The sequence below is a fragment of the Anser anser genome (assembly GCF_964211835.1).
Source record: "Anser anser genome assembly, chromosome: 12".
NCBI lineage: Eukaryota > Metazoa > Chordata > Aves > Anseriformes > Anatidae > Anser > Anser anser.
In genome coordinates this window covers 18,739,282-18,759,410 of record NC_139733.1, presented here as the reverse complement: position 1 = coordinate 18,759,410, position 20,129 = coordinate 18,739,282, and the positions used below count along the sequence as shown (strand labels likewise).

The window sequence follows — 20,129 nt, the reverse complement described above, 5'->3', positions numbered from 1 at the left end:
TCTAGCATCATGGGTGTGCGTACCACCATCAAAACAAAGCCGAGGCCTCTGCCTTGGGGAGGTGGTGTGCTTAGAGCCATAAATACCTGTACTGCAACCTGCTCTCTTCACGGCAAGGTTTTTTAAAATGTGCAGGATCAGGTACCTGACAGGGTGTGTGCAATAAAACAAAGATTTAGAAAGACAACACGCGATGGCGTGAAAAGGGGGGGTGGGGGAAGAGACTGGGGGAGGTGGGAACGGACACTCTGTGTCCCCGTGCACACAGCAAGTGGTCACGGAAGGGGAGAAATAGTCCCTGGGTGGCTAGAGGGCTGGGACTTGCTCGGAGCCTGGGCTCCCCCCCCCCAGCTGCTGCTGGCAGAAGCGATGCTGCTCGCCAAAACCCTGTATGACCAAACCCTGCGTGAACTTCCCTCGGCAGGCGGGCGTCCCAGCCCGCCGGCGTGGTCTCAGGGGGCGGGCGGTGCGGGGCTCCCAGCGCTCACCTTCTCCTCTCTCCGTGCACAGGGGCAGATCGAGGTCGAGAGCGAGACCGTCTTCAAGTTGGCAGCCCTGATTTTGCAGGTAAGCTCTTCTTTCTCGTGCCTGGAGGTGCACGGTGACTTTCTCGTATCAGCAGCTCTGCAGCTTTGGCATGTGGCAGCCCCTTGACTTGTTAGCTCAGCTGCGTGCTGCCTTTCTGCCTTTTTTTTTCCTCCACTCTACGAAGAAAGAACCATGCAGCGTAGTTCGTATTCTCTGTAGTTGAAGAGGGGAAAAAAATGCTACAAATGTTGGGAGCTGTTTTTCTTTTAGGTTAAGCGAAAAAATGTATATCTGTGGAATTTTAAATTGGAGGAGTGAAGGAAGGAGGAAAAGTTCAAGGGAAGTAACTTATTTGTGCAGGTTTTTATCCAATGTATCACTTACTCTTCTAATTTAACTATATGCTAGAGATCTGGGAAGAAAGAGAAGGGTATAATACTGTAGCTAAATCTTGTGTTATGCCTGTGAATTTTTCTTTCAGAGCACATACTTTATATGGCTATTATCTTAAATTATGTTAGTTTTTTTCTCCCCTTCATCAAGTTGTGTTGTCCTCAGGTCATTGTGTTGTCCTTTGGTTATTTACCCGGTTCAGTGAAATAAATATCCACCTTTAAAATGTTGATTCTCTGTGGCCTCCCTCCCACACACACATTGTCGCTGACAAAATACTCCAGCAAAGCTGCAGTGCCTTGATCTGCCCGAGCTGCTTCCATCTGAAGCGCGCACAGTTCCTCCCAAAAGTTTGACCTGCTCATAAAGCTGACCTTTAGCTGGGCTTGGTCGGCCAGAGAGAGAACTGTATTTCACTTCTCGTGCAGTAAAAGAGACGTTTGATTTGGATCATGAAATTCATCCCCCTTCTAGAAGCAGAATTATTTATGGTGTAGGTGGATAATCTACAGCTGGAAGCGTAAAGGGCCAAGCTCTGTTCCTGAGTGCATGCAGGCAGCCTCTGGGCTCTGCATGAGTGGAGCTGAGGTCGGGATCCAGCCAAAAAGCTGTGGGAGTGGGGCAGCGAACAATGCTGGGAAAACCGAGGACTTTTGAAGAGATCGTGTTTTAATTCTGTCACTGTTTTTCAATTGTAGGAAGCTAAAGGGGACTATTCCAGGTAATAACATTTTCCTTTCTAATCCTAATGTGCTTGATGGATGTGTTTTTGTTGGTTTGCATTGTGTTTCAAACAATCAGAAATGGGGGGGGTGAAGTCCAGCCAGGAGCAGCGGCTGTAGAAAGCGAAATGCACCGCTAGACTGGATAAAATCTGAGTCCGCAGGGTGAGTAAGTCCTTTTGTGAACAGGCTCTGAATCAAACCAATTTTCAGGCCATCCCTCTTTGCTCTCCTCCCCTAACGTGCGTGCCTGAGTGGGACGGGGAGAAAACAGCCTTGCGGCTTGGGTCCAACCCTGCCCGTGCCCCTGCCCGCCCAGCAGCAGCGCGTGCAGGGGGCTGTGGAGCTCGCCAGCTGCCCACCGAAGTCAATGAGCTGCTTTCTTCTGCAGCTGCCCTGGGGCCTCCCCCTGCCCGCACCTGACCCAACACTTGTGCTGTGGCTGGCGTGCGAGCCTCTCGCTGCGCTTTGGCCGTTTGAAGCTACGTACACCCAGGGTGCTTGCCCTTGGAAATCGCCTTCTGCGGGTTCACCTCCGTGCACTGGTTTGGGTAACCAGCACTGGGGGCTGTAAGGGGAGCTGGGGTCGCACTCAGAGCTGTTGGAGCCCGGGGAAAAGACCTTCAATTAGAAACAGCTCGCTAAGCAAATAGAAATTCAAAAGGTCAGCTTTGGTTGCGTTAATGTTTTACTACTTGCTGAGCTTCCATATAGGAGGAGCGGCGTGGTTACACTTTTGCTGCAACAGCTCTCCTGCTACAACAGACGTGTTTTGAGAATGCTCAGCAGAGAGCTACCTGCAAAAACACAGGTGATGAGCTGCACCTGGCTGCCAAAACCAGCAGCAGAGGCATCCTCTGCTCTTCCTGCAGAGTGTGTTTGTCAACTCAGTGCCACTTCTTCGGTCCAAGACCTCTTCTCCAAGTGCTGGTCCTTGCTTCACTGAAGGACACACTGTGTGAAGTCCATCACCAATCTCCCTCTGCTTTTTGTTGGTGTGCTGTCATGCCTGCAGGGAGGAAAAGATGTCCTTGTGACTAAGATCAGCTGGCTGGGCTGGCTCTACAGATGATTTCTGTTCCTATTCATGCTGTAGACCTGCTTTGTGACCCACAGGATATTGCTTATAGCCACAGCGTGCTGCCCTTTTCACCAGAAAGACTGCTCATCTTGCCTGATTTCACAGTGATTCTCAAGGCTTCCCTTAATTTAGGGACAGAGAACCAGAGAACTCACGTTAGCACAGTTCACTTGACGAGAAGTGACTTGTTAAGCTGCAGCCGCTGGTGGCGTGGGCTCTCTTAGCCTGGTGCAAGTTCTCAAGAAAAGAGGTTAAGGTTAAAACCTACCTTTATAGTTAAAACCTCCCTTCTGTGGTTTGAACTTAACTCTGACTCCTTATCATTTGCAATAAATAGGTTTGTAAGCATTGCTTCACATGCACAGGAACAGTGTACGTGGTTATTTCACATGCCTCAGCTGACAGGTTGGAAGGCGTGGGTCACCTGTGGTTACCTTCAAAAGTATTTAAAGAAAATTGGAGGGAAGAGGTGTGCTACAAGACTGATTTCCTTTTCCAAGTGCAGCTCTTCCTCAGAGTTGCCTTTTGCAGAAGATCATAGCTGTGGCAATTGCTTTCACTGTATTTAAAAAAGTTATGCCTCCGTATCAAATGAGCATGGCCAGCTGTCCCAGCCACCAGAAGGGCAGGAATTTGGTTTTACATATCACGAGTGGTCATTTGGACCGCTGATGATAAAGCACTAGCTTAATTACCGGCGTATCTAACAAAGATACTGTGTGACTGCTCTCCCTGGCAAACCTACCGGTGAGGGCAGGGACGCTGACCTGCAGCCTGTCTGCTCTTCGTGCCAGGTGGTTGCCCCCGTCTGTGGTGCCTTGCTTCAATGTGTTCACCGTGCACTATCGTTTGGCAATTCCACTTTGAGTCACTTTCTGGAATGCAGCTCTTGCACCACTTATGCTTACGTGAGAACAGCCTGGTTAATTTTTTTTTTTTTTTAATGTAGGATTAGTGCTGAATGAACTCCCGGTAGATACAGGAATCGCCCGAAGTCCTGGAGATTAGCGTGCTGGGAGTTAAAAAGGGCCAGTCCAGGCAGTGCTGGTGAGCTCTGCTTGTGTCACACGCCTCCTGGGAGCTTTTTGGCAGGCACATGTCCCTCTTGCTGACTCCAGGTGGGAATACACAGACCGGTACCAGGGTACGAGCACTTTAAACTCCCACCTCTCTCCACTAACCCCTTTCCCAACCCGCTGCTCAAATTCTCAGATAAGGCCTTGCTGGAAGAGCGCAGTAATCTCCCGAGAGCCACCCGCCCTCGTCCTGGGCTGAGTGGGTGAGCACATTCTTTGGAAATCTGTTCATTTTCAGCGAGCAAACCTGACGTGCGGGCACTTGGAGGAAGTAAAAACTTCTGTTTCCTACACCACGGAGGTGACCCTGGGGAGCCCTCGCAGTCCGGTAGCAGTGCCAGCACGGCCACACGAGGGTCCCTGGGGCTTGGCCCCTGCAGGTGACGTGCGGTGGTGGGTCCCCAGGGTGCTGGGCTGCCCTCCTGGCACCAGGGCACGCGCTCTGTCGTTCAGAGATTAACACAAAACACTCAAGTCCCACTTTGAAAAGACACTGGTTTGGAGACATCTTGATAAAGCCTTATAGGCTGTTAAGTACAGGCTTCGGAGTTACACCCACGGCATGCCTGGTGCAGGGCTGCCCTTTTTGGATCACTCTGGTTTCTCAAAGGTGGCCTAAAATTACCACGGGCCGCAGGAGGAGTTATTAGCAAAGATGGCAACATGCCGCAGTGGTGCAGCTCACCGCATGCCCAGTTCCTGTTCCTGTTTACTGGATGGGTGATCCCGGCCACGACCAGTAGTCACCCCATCTGTGCGGTGCAGAGCGTGCCGCAGAGGTGCCCCATCTCTCCCGGGTGTGGGGCAGTGTCAGGGTTGAGACAGGCACAGGTTTCCTCTGAGAGCTTTGTGTCTGTGATGCTGGCAACAAGTTTGGGATGCTGCACGTCAACGGCCCTCTGCCTTCCTGCGGAATGGCTTGGTGCACTTTGCTCAAGAGGAGGGATGTGATGCTTGCTCGTGTTCGCTGCCCACGCCTGATCTAGGACTCTCAGTTGACTGTTTCTCTTTTTGAACCGAATCCTCATCCATCTTCTCCAGCTCCTGCATTAAGAACCCCAAATGAGATGCAAGTCACGAACGTTAGCGTAGTTTTGAAGCTGTGTTCCTTAAACGCAGACATCCACTTGCGTGGTTGCAAATGAAACAGAAAAAAGCTGCAACCCTGGTTTTAAAAAACATTGAATTTTTAAACTTTCTGCAAGGGTTTTAAAAAGAGAATTTGATTCAAGTTGCAGCTTCTGGCACGGTTGAATTTTATTTTTTTTGGGGGGGGGGAGGAAGTGTATGTTCTATTTATTTTAGGAGTTTTGTTTAAATTTTAAAGAGACCCAATCAGAATAATTAGAAGATCAGGCTGGAAATTATTCACCGTGTAAATATGCAATATATGAAGTCTTGTCTCTTTGGAAAATAGATGATTTACTTGTACTTAGTTTACAGACTAAGCATCTGCCCTCAGAAATGCTGTACAATAGTAGATAACGTTATGTTTCTTTGTAGCTTGAAAAAAGAGAGACGTGATGACTGATAATACCAAAAATGCTGTGCTTCTAGCGTTAGAGAGTTTATTAAAATCAGATTAGCTGCTTGGACTATACCAAGAAAGTGACTTTTGAAAAAAGGTTTTTCTGACTGCTAATCTTGGATCTCATTTTCCACAATAACACTTCCAGGACTGCAAGGCAGCCCCGCTCCCTGCAAGTTGATGAAGTTGCTGGAGGAGGGCTTCCATTCTCTTTAAATAGCTGACACGTTCGGTTTTGATTCTGGCCTGTGGGCTGCAAAGATAACTCCTGACTGGTGTAACATAACACAGACAAAATAATGAATTCCTGATAGCTGACATGTGTGAGACACTGGGGTTTATCATTACGTGGGTGATAAACAGTCTGCAGCAGGAAGAGGTTTGTGTGAAAGATACGTTTGCTGGCTGAGGCGATAGAGGAACTGGCTCAGAAGCTCCAAACTTTACAGACTTTATCAAAGAACAAAATAAGTGCTTGGTCTAGTTGCAGAAAACTGGCATCAGGAATTTGCTCCTAATTAAGATGAGCAGTAACTCTTAGGTTTTGGCTAATATTTGCTTGGGAGCGTGATTGCTAGAGGGAGAATCTCTTGGTGGAAATGAAGGTGGAAATGGTGATGTGGGCAGTGCTAGGAAATAGGCGCTCGGGAGAAGTCAGGGGGTGTCTGACAGCGAAGCACCTGCTACCTGCAGTGCGTACCTGAGGACCAGCTTGGCATCAGAAGCAGGACACGCCTGAGAATTGTCGGAGCTGGCTTGTCCGGCCTGTTTTGGGAAATCTCACCAGGATCAAATGACCAAACTCCAGGTGTGGCCACAGCCAGGATTTGGGGCAAAGCAGAAGCACAGATTTGGAGCAGATTCCCCCGTTGTCCCTATTTTCCCATCCTGGGGAGGTCCGGGAGGGATCTGTGCAGTGCGAGGGGAGCCCACCTCGTGTGTACCCCCACGAGGGGCCGTGGTGGTGTTCTCAGCCTGAGCACAGCCTGGTGTCTCTGGCAGCCCCAAAGGATTTCCTTCCAAGCAGGGTTCGGGCCATACCGGTGGGTGACACAAACGAGCCGGGAGGATCCACGTTCTCAAGGCATCCGTCTGGTGCCTGTCATAGACACCAGCTCAGTTTAGGTTTGGATTTTCCTTTTAATGCAATTGCATATTTCAGATGCCTGTGCAGCGGTGTTTACAGAGGCTCTCCCCAGCATAGCCCACTGCTCCCTGGAGGTCGCGTCCGCGCAGCTGGGAAATCAGCGCTGAGCGGTCTGGTGCTGTGCTTGCCCTCGCTTTGCTCTACAGTTTCTTGTTTGCCGAGTGAGTCACTGTGTTTTGCCTTTCAGCTGCGACTCCACTCCGTGCTCTCTTTTTTTTAAATGCCTTGCTAGGCACTTGCTCGTGAACCATTAACTCTGGCTCAGTCGAACCCAGCTCTGTGTGTTCCTGCCCTCGCTGTGGCAATGAATAACTAAAACGTGGAACACAACGAGCACAGATTTATCAACTTAGACCCTGTTTGCCGAGGGAGGTGATTATGTATTTCACTTCATTTGGAACATGTGAAGAACCGAGGTGGTAAATAAGCAATTTTAGGGAAAGGAAAGTCATGTTTGATATGTATTTCATACAGTGGTGACTTCCCTACTTTACAGATATCAGATAGCCACTTTCACACAGATCTCTCTCTGATTAATTGAATTTTATACTCTCTCGAAAGAAAAGCTGGTTGAAAACTAGTAATTTTTCCATAGCTGCATGCACGTCTCTTGCTTTTCTTGAGTTCATGTTCAGAATCCTACCCCCAAGCGCATCATGTGAAACGTGTAGTGAAGGAGCCAGGCAAGGAGCCGCTGAGCTCCCTAACTCCATCTCCCAAAACACTCAGGCGGTAGTTCTGAGATGAAAATGTTGTTCTTTCCTGGTGTCTTTTTTTTTTTTTTTTCAGTAAAAAGCTGAAATTCATTGTGTAGACCAGGTGCAATTACAAAAAATTGTGTTTAAGACTCCAATTTTCTGCTAGACTTAACACCAACATTTCTTTTCTGCTAGTGCTACTTGTAAAGTTCAGGGCAGACCGAAGCATGTGTCATCTCTGAAATGCTGTCATTTTAGCATTGTGGGTTTTTTTAACAGAACAATTTTAAAATAGGAAATTATAAGGGCTCCTGAGGAATTTGTATAGTATGCTTATTATGCAGCAGATGAGTTAGCCTGAATTAGGTGGAAGCAGAGAATGAAATGAGCAAAGAATTAAACAGAGAAAGAAAGAGAATGCTTTGAGTAATTTAATATTTTGATCTCTGGGGATTTGCTGCTTGCATACTATCGTGTAACTCTAATAGTTACACGTAATTATGGCAGTTGGGTAAGTAACACATTTCTGCATTTTATATGCGTGATGTTAATACAATTTCCAGAGGGGCAGCAAAAGGGGTCACGGTGTTTTGTCACATGTAAGGATCCTTCAGCAGTCTTTTCTTTCAGTTCTTCATCTTTTCATTTAAGACACTTTCAGCTCAAAGAAGCAGTGCTATGGTGGGTACAACCCAGCCACCTAGGGAGGGCTTTTGTGCGTGCTCAGAGGTTCTCCAGTCCTGCACCACAGGCTGCAAGCAGCAGTCTGAGCTCTGCTCTGCCTCCAGACAAAAAAAAAACAAAACAAAAAAAAGGGCAAGAAAATCCTCATTTGTTTTTCCTTCCTCGTGGTGTTTGGGATCTAACCAGCAGCGTGTGTTTTGTGCCTACAGGAAATGGGATGACAGCTTTTCTGCATCAGCTTCTTGCTTTTGCAGACTTGTCGGGCCTTTATTGTTACTTGGATGCTTTATTTTTCTTGTGGTTGCATGTATCTCTGTATCAGCACACAGAGCTGTGATAACAAGCTTTGAGCTTTGCTGCTGCACTCAGACATGCTAAAAACCCACAACTAATGTGGCTAATCTGACTTTTGTGCGAACAGGAAGAAAGCGTGAGTGTTAGAAATAACAGCGGGTTGTTGCGAGGAAGGGCTTGGGATCCTTCAAGCGTTGTATCGGCTGTGAATAGCCATATTTTGCTTTACAGTGAATCCCCAGGTAAAGCAGAGCCATTCTGCTTTGTCTGCACTGACCAAGAAGCCCTGCTGACACGCGCTGCAGCTTCATAAATGAGGATGTGTGGCACCAGGGCTGTGGGACCATTAGCCATCAACAGCCGTGGGTGTTTTGCTCAAGAAGTACTAATACTTTGAAGACTTTGTCTTCACACCAAGAGCTGTAAAAGAAATGAGAGTTTAGGGCTTGTTCAGGTCACAGATCTTCTCTGGCCATGGAGAACCCTGCTCCCTGCATGCAAAAGGGAAAATATGAATGGTGCCTCATCGGCCAGGGGGCTCCAGGAGCATCTCACAGTCATTTGTCTGGTTCCCATGTCCTCAGAGAGAGAGGTGCGTTCACAGAGCTGCTATAAAAGATGTTGCTTTTTCTGTGGTGTTCTTGCTACATTTTCCAGAAGCCAATGCATGGAGTCACCAAACCCCTGTGAGAAGAGCAGGTGCTGCTGCTGCTTTTTCAGAAAGTCGGGGGGGGGACTTGGGAAGCTGAGAAATCAGCCTAAAAGAGCAGGGCTGGAGCTGAAGGTCAGGCGCTAAAACTGATGTTGCAGCACAGCATGGAAAGCCTTGGGCTAGCAGCATGGCCCCAGCATAGATATGCAACAAGCCCAAAACATTTGGCATTGAAAAAAGCCATCTGCACTCTTTATCATGTTCCTTCTCATGTCCAGGCTTTGGAAGGCTCTTAAAAATGCTCCTTCAAATACCTTTCTGAGCAGGCGGTTCTTATCTGGTATTCAAGTGGCAAACTTTTGCCTGCCTGGCCAAGCTCCCTACTGGCTGGGGGGAGGATCTGGCTGCCCTGTGCAGATGGGAGCCCCATGTTCGTGGCCTTTCCGGGTCCTGGTCTTCCTTCAATGGAAAAATAACTTTCTCGAGTGTGCCATCAGACCATAAACTGAAGGGCTGGGAAATGATGGGAAACGTCTGGCATTTGTCACAAAAGAGGATTTGTCAGAGAGTGCATTTCAAAATCCTGCTGCCAAGATCCTGCTGCTCTGACTTACTCAAATGCTGCTAAATCAATTGTCTCTCCCCTTACCTTCCCCGCTCTGTCTTCCTTCCCTGCCTTTTTTCTCTTGCACTTTTAACCCTGCTCATTTTTTGCCCCTTGCTTTGCTGCTTCCTCCCCACACCTGTTTCGTGTAGTACCTTGGAGGACAGACCAGCCTCCACGGGAGCGTGCGAGGCAGCCTGCTCGGCCCTTCTGTTTATTTTTAAACCAAACAAAAACCTACAGGAAATGCACCTGTTGCCGAAGCAGTCCAGCTGTAAGGTGACAGCCCATGTTGCTGCCTGTCATCTAAGGTCATAGGGAAGGGGAACAACGTGGAGACCTCGGTGATGCCACCCTCAGTCTGCCCGCTGTGGGACCGGGCTGGGCTGTAGGCAGCAGCGCGGGTTGTTGTTGTGCAGTTAGCCTTTAATCATTTATATCACTAGCTTCAAACGTCTTGAACAGAGTAAGGAGGAAAAATCTTAACGGAAAATTTCTGAAGCATCTTCACAGTGTGGGGTAATAGTGTATTTTTCTTTAGCTGTGAAGCTGCACGTTTCTTTGTCTCGCACGCGATTCTCAGAAGTGGCTGCTGATTGTTGGTGTCAGTGCAATAGCTTTCTGGTTAACTTGTGCGGTTGGTCGGTGTTTTCTAAAAACAAGGCCACTCTAAATTCACTCTAAATTCCACTGGTGGTGTGCCTAAAATTCATTACAAGAATAAACCAAATGTAAAGCAGTCACATTCAGAAGGACCCAGGAGAAGCTTTCTAATGATCACACAGAAGTATAAGAGCAAGTATTTATGTGAGGACAAGAGGCTTCGAGAACAGAGGAAAATCACTGTACAGTGAACTTTCCCCAGCGATAAATTCCTGCCTTGTAGAGTGTTATCAACACGGTTCAGTAGAGACACACACCTGCCGTCACTTTAGTCAGTTAAAAGTTCTCTGAAGTCCTATTCTTATCGATGTATTAATATTTACAAAGAAGATGCGGGTTAACTTTTTATGATATCGTCCAACATACTGCTTTTGCTGCTGTGGGTGTGTCTATTGCTCTTCACATTTTATGTTAATCTCATTAACCACGTCTTATTACATCTACATCTATTGCCTTGAATTACTGCATTAGCAGAAGGCATAAGCTGTTTTTGACAGTGGGCGCAGGGAAAAGCCTGGGCAGCCATTAACAAATGGTCTTAATTAGCACAGTTCTTTAAATCTTTGCCTGGCAGGGAGTGTTGTATCATGCTATTACAGGCTGTGAGGATACACTTTCTGGGAGCATAAATATGTCTCTTTTTTAATTTTCAGTAATGTGCTTTCAGCAGAGCATGCCAGGGTAGTCTGACTTGGTTCCCCCTCAGGAACCAAGTTTTCTGGTGGGGTTTTAGACACCTAACGTTTCCCTGGCAGGTCAGCAGGCTGTAGGAAGCACATAGGATCAGTACTGGGTTGCTGCTAGAGATAGTAGTTTGGATGTGGGAACTTCTATTCATACGGCATGTGGTTTATCGATTGCAGTTGGTTATTTTAGAGACGAGCTGCCCTTCAGTCCCTGTACAGCTGGCATGGAGCAGAAAATCAAACACACAATACCCCAAATGAAAGCTAAGGCTCGGTGTGAGGAGGGTCTGGTGTAGATTTGCATGTACATTGCCTACAGCAGTTCAAGTTCTGCTCGGTACCTGCTGGGGAGGAAACTCCCCTTTAGAGGGCGGGATGGAAAGGAAAGGGTCTATCAGCTTGTTTTCTTTCATTCTTCTCCATAGTGGAAACATACTTGAGACGAGTGTTCTCTTAGATTCCCCTCCTGGGAAATAAACAAACCTTTTTGCCAAAAATGTTCAGTCCCGTTGACTCTGGGCGGTTTAAAGTTTACGTGTGGGCCTTCTGCCAAGAAGCACCAGTCAAGAAGCCCCCTCCGTAGCGGGGGTCAGGCGAAAAGCAAGCAGGGGCTGCTCGGTCCCTCCTGCCTGGGCCTACTGCGGCTCTGAGGAGAGCTGCCCTGCTGCCCATGGCCATGCTGAGCACGACGCTTGTCCGCTCGGCTGGGCGGCTCTTTGGGCGGCAGGGCATCTGGAGCCGGGGCTGGCTGCCCTCTGATTTCTGCATTGCCTTGTGGTTGTTGTGAAACTGAACAGGAACAGGTAATAATTCAAGCCGTCGCTCCTGCTATCTGCAGTCGTCACCTCCGGGGAACGGCTGGGGCTCGGAGGGCTTGGGAAAGTGATCCGAAGGGTCAAGGGGAGACGTGCTTGGTCTCCTCTCTGCAGATGAAGTGATAATGAACTCTGCTGAAGGAGGGAAGAGGTCCACTTGAGGCTTTTATTATCCATGAAGCTGTGAATCATCCCAAATGCTAATCCTTGGGTGCGCAGTCAGCAGATCTGCGCTGCTGAGTGCCAGCCTGCTCTGAAGGCGTTCAGCGTGCGAGGAGCTGTGCCCTGTTCTCCAGGTCTTTCACATTTTTCTAGGATTGTTTCATGCTTCATTTTAGGATTATGAAGGAAAAAATAGAATTCTCATGTGGCTTCTCAGAGACATTCAGGCCTTATAAGTCCATTTTGATAGGGTGCAGAGCTGCAGATCGACAAGACATGACTGCGTTTGAACCAGCTACGAGATCAGGTCCCTTCAGAAAGGCAAGTCCCAAGGGCCAACTTGGCCTCCTAAAAGGAGTGTATTTGCTGCTATTATGAGACGTTGGGTAGATTTGCAGGTTGGCAGGAGAACAGAGAAGCTCCAGCTCCGCCAAAAGTCGTCACAGCTCCCTGGCCTCTGCCTGCTAAGGCACTGCCCCAGGGCCCGCGGTTCTGGGTCGGTGCTGGAGGGGTGGGTCCCGCCTCGCAGCACGGAAGCGAAGGCAGCCCTTTAGTCACCGATGTCCCAACGTGTGGGACATAATGTGGCATTTCCGTGCGTGGTGGAACGCAGCTGCTGAGGTTGGTGGTGTTTCTGTGGAGAGACAGTGCTGGGGGGGCTGCTGATGCCGTAGCGATTGGTGAAGGAGAGCTTGGGACCTCCTGACCTAGCTGCTGTGGTGGCAGCTCAGGCATCGCCCGTGGGCCTGCCCTGCAGTGGGGCAGGAGAGAGGGGGCTGCACCCGTGGGGCTCAGCTCTCGTCTCCCAGCATCAGCCTCGTCACTGCCTCAGCCCTCGCTTGGGCGTTTTGTTGTTCACCGGCAGCGAGGCTTCTAAATAGGGGGGTTAGGGACCTGCTATTAAACCTCTGATTATGAATCTTTTGTGTTGAGAACCTATATTTAGAGGAACAACCCTTTTGTGTGGTAAAAATGAGCTATTTTGTTATCGCTTCCTTCTGAAACCCTCTCCTACTTCACTGTATTTCCCTGCCAGCCCTGTCTGTTAATGCGGCCATTACAGTTATGAGTCAGGCCTAAAATAGTAGGAAATCTTTATTTTAATGATAAATTATCCTGAGTTTATGATTTAAGTTGGAATGGAGCTCAGGAGGTCGTCTAGCCCAGCCTGTTGCTCTGAGAAGGGTCAGCTCTGTGGTAAGACCAGGTTGCTCAGGGCTTTGTTTTCTTTTTTTTGTTGTTGTTCATTTTGTTTTGCTTTGTTTAGCTTTAGGATGGTCTTTTTGGTTTGGTTTATTTTTACTCTGGTTTCTGAGGCCTCAGGAGAATGAGCTCTGTCTGCATTTTTATGTGGCCCTACAAAGCCCTGGTAACCTGTCTGCACTGCAAGCTGGGGTGTTTTGCAGCCTTTTGATACAATCAGCAAGCTTTTAAGGGGTGAATAACCCCCCCTTTTGCTTTTGTGAGCACTGGCCCTATGAGCACTGAGAGGAGAGATCCTGGTTTTCTACCCAGATGTCCCCATTTGTGGCAGCTGGGAGCTGGCCAGCTTGCAAAGAAAAGTGCATATTCTTGGCAGAAGAGCTCCGGCTGCAGAGCTCAGAAACAACAGCTCCTGCGTGCTAATTGACCACCCCCCTTCTTGGCAACTTCATCAAAGACGCTGAAGAATAAATAGGCTGTTGATTGAACTGTTTCCTGGTCCCCAGAGGTGGTCCCTCTTAGTCAGGGTTGAGGCGCATTGTCAGGGCTGGGGGAAGAAGCTTGGAGAGCAATTAGCCTGCGCTCGCTGGAGGCACAAGAAGTTTTAATTTACTGCTCCTTCCATGTGACATCTGCTGTGAGACTGAAGGTGTGAGTGGTTCAGTGCACCTCCATTGCCTCCTCCACCTGCAGTGGCTGATGTGTGGTGTCAGAGCAGATTTCTGTGCTGGTATCTGCTCCTCGGGTGCATGGGTGCGCATGAGCCGTTTTGAGGGAAGAGGGGCAACGCGGCTCAGACGGGATCTGTAATAGTGGACGCTGATGAAAACAGAGCTCGGGAGCAGGGAAACACCTTCAAGGAAAGCCTGGCTGCAGAAGTCGAGGCAGATACCGATGAACATGACTGGTGCATTCTTTTCACAGAACAGTCGTGTTCGTGCTTGTTCGCACTGCTGTGAAGGCATGCAGAAATCCTGCAGAAATGAGGCGTGCAACTTTCAGCTGATTAATTAATGGAGCATATAAGGAGAAAATATTCACCATTTTACTGATGCCTACGAATAGGTTTTAAAATATTCTGCTGTTTGTTGTTGGTTTTGTAACAAATTGCATTCACATATTTCAACAGCCTTGATTTTGTTCTGGGCTGGGCCTAGAGTCCAAAATATTTGAACTTTCTGCAGAATGCGAACTCCAGGAAAACTCCTTCCAGTAAAAATACTTCAAAGTATATGAACTGAAATCCTTTGTTTTGAATCGGATCTGTGTCAAACTCTGAGATTCGACAAACGCCATGCTGCTTCATGGAATTTATTGTCTACTGCAAAGGGTTTTAGCTAAAGATAGAGCAAAAATAGCACTGCAAGCCTTGCCTTTGGGCAAAAACTTTCCTTCTGCAGCTGTTGAGAGCTCAGTCTGTACTTAGCAAACTGAGCGTGTGCAAAATAAATATTGATACCACACTCCCGCCACAGTGGCCTGACTAACTCGATAATCACGTGTCTGTATAATGAGTTACAACATGAGTCTGCATGCCACCATGTACATCACTGTCACATGAGAGGGCCTCTAGAGTTACGTTGCTATGACGGCCTGATATGGGGCAATCCACCTTGTTCTTGGGTAGCAAATACAACCCTTTCCTTCCGCTGAAACTGGCAATTTGCATGAATGATTCACCAGCACTGACTCCGTGCCATTTTTGCTTTTAGTGATGAAAACACTAGGAAAGATTTGAAGACGCTGCCTGTCTTCCCTACCAAGACGCTGCAGGAGCATCCATCGCTTGCTTACTGGTGAGCTGTTTAATTCATTTAAAATGGAAATCTTTGTTACGGGTAGTAATGACAAGATCACTTTTAAACAGTTTTGTAAAATGTTTTAAAAGTTTTCAGCCTGTGTTATAGAAGACTCGGTTAATTGCTTGTGTTCAGGCATTTGCAATTTTAGAAGGTTATAAATTACACAAGATCCGATGCCAATCCCTGACTGAAAGTTCGTTCAAATTAAATTGCTGGATCAGAGTAAGTGGGCACCATGCATTAGAAAGAGACGAAATCTGAATCCCGGCCAAGTCTGTGTTTGCAAAGAGCACCTTTTCAACTACTAAACAGCAGAGCCTCTGTGGTAGGCTGACCTTGGCTGGTGCCAGGTGCCCAACCAGCCGCTCTTTCACTCCTCAACAGGACAGGGAAAAGGTGAGATGGAAAAGCTGGAAACAGAAAGGCAGGTCTGATTTTGTGGCTTGAATCTGCCATAGAAGAATACATTTGGGATGAATGAACAATTTTGTTTCCTTGTAATTCATGCCCTTTATTCAAGTTTGACTCCCTCATTTATTTCATTTTTAGGTTTATGATTTTTTCTTTCAGAACAAATACTGTTGGTTACTCTTTGCATTCAAGTGTCTGACACTTAAATGCACATTTTATTTCTCATTCCACTAAAAGAAAATGTTATAGTATATAACAGGGAAAATGTAAAAATGTCACTGCTGACAAATCTATAGTTCTTTGTCTATGAAATGTCAGGTGAAAAGAATACGCTAGAATGAAAATGTTTGTTTTAACAACCTGTGCCATACATATGGAGCACTCACCATCCTTTGAAGTTTGGGTTCTTTAGAATGTGAAAATGAATTTATACAATTAGTACTATTATTCTGCAGCAGCATCTGCAGTGGAGCAGGCTGATCTGAAATGATTTGGTAATTAGTCTGGAACTCAGCATGCAATGGTGGGGATTAGAAGGCAGCTCCACACTGCTTAATGAAAGGTGGGAAAGTACAGAGAAAAATACAGAGGGGCACTTCTCTGCATGCTGAGCAGGCACACAAATTTCAACAAATGCTATCACATGTGGAAAAAAAGTCACAGCCTCTAAATTGTTTTTTGTGCTTGTTTTGCAGTGAGGATAGAGTAATTGAACATTATACACAAATTAAAGGCCTGACCAGAGGACAAGCCATTGTTCAGTGAGTATGACACTTACTTGTGAAGATGATCTTTTTACTAACTTTTTCCAATTTTTTTTCCTTTTTTTACTTTCCTATTTGAGAAGTGGTAATGCAGGCTCTTTGGGTTATTATTGCTTGCAAACTTTGCCTTTTGTATCTGCCAGAATTATTTTTTACTGAGTAATGTTTTAAAAGTATTTCAAGCTTTAGATGTCACAAGTTTCCACTTAAGGTTGTATCTCTTCCTTCAAATATATCAAATATAAAAGAAACAATATGGGCCTTATTTATTCAAAAAAGCCTTCTCTATACCCTGCTTGCTATCACTTAGTTTTCACACCAGACTCTAAGGATGTTACCTTAGGTTCTGTAAGGAAAACAAATGCATGTGTGTTCAAATGCTCAGAATTTAGTTTTCAAAAAACAAGGTTCTTGCAGGATGAATACAGCCCATTGAACCAAGAAGATTGAGATGATTGCTGTAGTTGCATATTGTAGACAACTTGCTCTTTTTGTCCCATAGCTTGGGGCCTGCGACTCTGTCCCAATAATTCAGAGGCTTCTTTCGACAGGAACAGAGAAAAAATTATCTCTTCAGTGGCTGTCTGAATTGCATCATGAAAAAATTGTACAACTCCATAAACAATTTAATTTGAAAGCTATCTATTTTAACAAAAGCACCATCATGAAATAATTATAGGCATATCTTTCCCGCCAACATTTCCCAAAAGACTTACACATTCACTTCAGAAATGGAAGTTTTGCTTTCAGTTCTCTGAACTTCTGATAGGAGATCGAGTGTTTTGTAGTACGAGAAACCTTCCATTTACTTTGTCTGGGCCAAAATACCACATCTGTCCCTGAGCCTGGGTGCTATTTTCTTCCAAAACCATGGGCATTAAATCATTAAGGTCTTCAAAATATGCAAATGATAAATGACATGTCCTGAATGTATGTGTGAAAAAAATATGTTAATAGATATGATTTCCTCCAGAGAAAATCATCTGATACGCTATAAATCTGTCTACAGGTACATGAGAGTGGTAGAAGCTTTGCCAACATATGGAGTTCATTACTATGGAGTAAAGGTTAGTAAATGTCTATAGATAATATGATTGCTTGGCTTATTACATGTGATTGCATTCCTAAAGGAGTATTTTGATGATTCAGTACCCTTCTATCAGAATTAAACCCCACATTTTTCAACCTCTATACCTTTTCCCTCTTCAGTTCTCTTTTTAAAATGTTTTCAGAGAGCAGCAAAGCATTACGTGCTATAGAAGACACAAAGGAACCTCTGTGAACACCTTCAGTCATGCTATCAGGACCTAAATTCATACCAGCTTAATTAAACTGGATATCACTTCTAGATTTGAGGCAATTAATATTTCCTTTGGAGCCATTTCTAACCAAGGCTAGAAAAAATACAACGTAGAAAAGAGCTTCTAAATTGCAATGATTAGTGGGTGCACATGTAGAGTGGGAAAATGCTCTTTAGTTGAACAGTATTTTTGGAGAGTGATGGAAATACACTATTTATTTCCATTTGTAGAGCAGAGACTGGACAAATGTGGTTTTTGCAGAAGAGCTCAGCAGAGGTGATGTCTCCTTACTTTCAGTCATGGCCTTGACAATGGTACCTGAGAAGTTGATTGTTTGCACTGTTCTCCTCTTGCAGCTGTGTCGTGCCTGAGTTTCATGGATGCAGTCATTGGCCACATTTTTTTCTCTCCCTTACCCTTTCCCCCTCACAGACAAATCTTGCAAAGAGTGACACCCATTTGTTTCAACAGTGCTGTTGCTTTTTTCTCCACTTTGCACAACTGCCACATAGTTTCTTGCCTCTACCTGAGAAGGCAGTGGAAGAAATTTTCAGCATTCACTTTAGCAATCCACTTCACATCAGCTTGTTTGCATAAAATGTCCTTGTTCCCTACCTACTTGTACTTGTCACAGAATGAAGTAGGCTGTGATCTTGGAATTGCTTAATTTTAAAGTAGCTCACAGCTCATGCAGGCTTCCCTTTTTCAGGATAAACAAGGAATCCCTTGGTGGCTTGGAATAAGTTATAAAGGGATAGGCCAGTACGACTTACAAGACAAAGTCAAGCCCAGAAAAGTAAGTTTTTTGTATCATTGCATTTGCTGGGTTGGTGGGGAGGTGTTGCATGCCAGTGTGTACCTTTTTAAACTATTGCTTATAAAACAAATGAGCAAAAGACAAATGGCTGGAGGCAGAAGAATCCTGTTAGCACCCAGGCAGTAAAAATTCTCCCCCCTTGCTTAAATACTGGAAAGTAATTCACTACAGCCAGCAGCTGCCTTCAGGAGCTTTGTGGGTTTGAGTTTGGTGGTCTCAGGACAGCCTCTACAGGAATTTTGGCAGTCTCTAGGGATAACTACAAAAGCGTGAAGGAGTTGGGCTTCTGCAAGTCCCAAACTAAAGGCATTGTACTTGAGCAGTGTTTCGTTTGGCTTTCAGAGGTGTAATTTGTGTGAAAAAATAATGAGAATATCCACTGATGTCCACGAAATACAAGCAGAACTGTGTGAAACTGCAGGCCTTTGTAGGCGATTGTATGTTTTCATGATGCAATGAATTATAAGGGGGGATTGAGAGTAAATGCCAAATACTGGAAGTCGTTCTTCTCTTTTTCCACCCCCCTTTCTCCCCAGTGTGTCTCCTGCAGCGTAAACTCTGCCAACAGCTTCAGCTGTTGTTGAAACAGGGCAGAGGGTCCCATATTCCACTGCTGGCTCCCTCGCAGCCATCCATCAGTCAGCCCTAACAGGCTCTTCTGCTGGCGGCCCTGGAAATCCATCGTGCTGCTCAAGCACATGATATGTTGGGAACTCCTCCAGGCCTGTAGATGTGTAAGGCTCACTGAGACAGGACTGAGCCCTGGAAGTCTTTGAAGAGTTAACAGGGTTGGCAGTGGGGAAAAGACAGCAGTGCACGTGTGGGAGCTGTGCTGTTGGGTTGGATATGTGTGGGGTTTTTTTTGGTCGTGTCTTTGCTGGAACATTGAGGCTGTAAGGAGATGCAGACACGGAGCTTGCTGTTCTCCGTTCCCTGGAATGATCTGGGCAGGAGTTCACATGAAGCGTGTGCTTCCTGCCAGAGAATTTTACATTAGCAAAATGATAATGTTTAGTGTATTTGTGCCAGAAAACATGGCTTAACAAAACTTCCTTGTGAAGAGCAATTCCCTTTCAAGTTCCCAACTTGATCTTCTCTTTCTGCAGAGCAGGCTATGACTTGGTTTCTTTTGTGCTGTATTTATATACCTGTGTGTCCAAGGTTGAGCTCTCAAGTCCTTCCTTCACTTTGTTCAGTAAAGCTCTTTAGGTCTCTCCTACCATGCATGTTCTGAAACGAGAGAGACACAATTAAAACCCTAGAAAATGTTAATACAGCCATCAATCATCAAAGAAGAACATCAAGCAGCTCCTCTTGCTCTTGAGCACTTGCCTACATTTAGACAATATCTACAAGGTTTCCCGATCAGATCAAACGCAGACTATTCTCTAGCCAGGATGTCCCGCTGTGACCAGTAACTCTCTCCAAGAAAATACATCCTGCCTGGCTAGAAGCATTGCTTCGCCAAGCACTTTTCTGCTTGTGGGATTTCAGTTTACAACATCAACCAGGCAGATTAAGAAAATTTTTTAAGGTCAGCAGGACCCAGATAACAAGTCACACCCTGCTACAGTTGCTTATGAGGCGTTGCCTTTGAATGCAGCAGGAGTCGTGTTTAGGAAAAATAAAATTAAAAAACGAAGCAAAACAAAAAACCTAGCACCCAAAGGTCACCTCTGCAGTGGAAGTGTTGCAATGGAAATGGTAAAAGTTGTCTGCTGCACTCTAATTATAATTATACAATGTAGAACAGAGATCAAAAGGGAAGGTGGGAGAGAAGAACTTAAATGCAGAGGGAAGGTTTAATGCCAATAAGCTGATTCAAAAAGCAAGGATGGATACGGCTTTAGTATTATACAGCAGTGGTATTGCAATGGACTTGCAGATTTGTGTTTGGTGCTAACAGGAAGGGACAAAAATTGCTGAAGTTGAACTGCTGAAGACACTGCCGTTTGTTTCAGTGCAGCTATATAGCCTTGCAGCGAGTGCTGTGGCAGGCAGAAGTTTGCTTTCAGCTAGCGTTGTTGTTTGTTCACATTTGTGAATGCATCAAAATATATTTTCAGAGAGCGAAGAGTCTGTATAGCTTGTCAAAATC

General features: G+C 46.0%; 1 protein-coding gene across 2 annotated transcripts in view; it reads left to right on the top strand.

Annotated features, from left to right (window-relative positions):
• Positions 1–20,129, top strand: part of FRMD4B (FERM domain containing 4B) — an 89,100-nt gene that overhangs the window by 35,717 nt on the left and 33,254 nt on the right. For both annotated transcript variants that reach the window (XM_083795199.1, XM_083795198.1), the window contains exons 6-11: positions 511–567; positions 1,620–1,642; positions 14,649–14,732; positions 15,845–15,910; positions 16,923–16,980; positions 17,924–18,010. In XM_083795199.1, the coding sequence (XP_083651325.1) occupies positions 511–567; positions 1,620–1,642; positions 14,649–14,732; positions 15,845–15,910; positions 16,923–16,980; positions 17,924–18,010 (375 nt within the window). The remainder of the gene's footprint in view (positions 1–510; positions 568–1,619; positions 1,643–14,648; positions 14,733–15,844; positions 15,911–16,922; positions 16,981–17,923; positions 18,011–20,129) is intronic.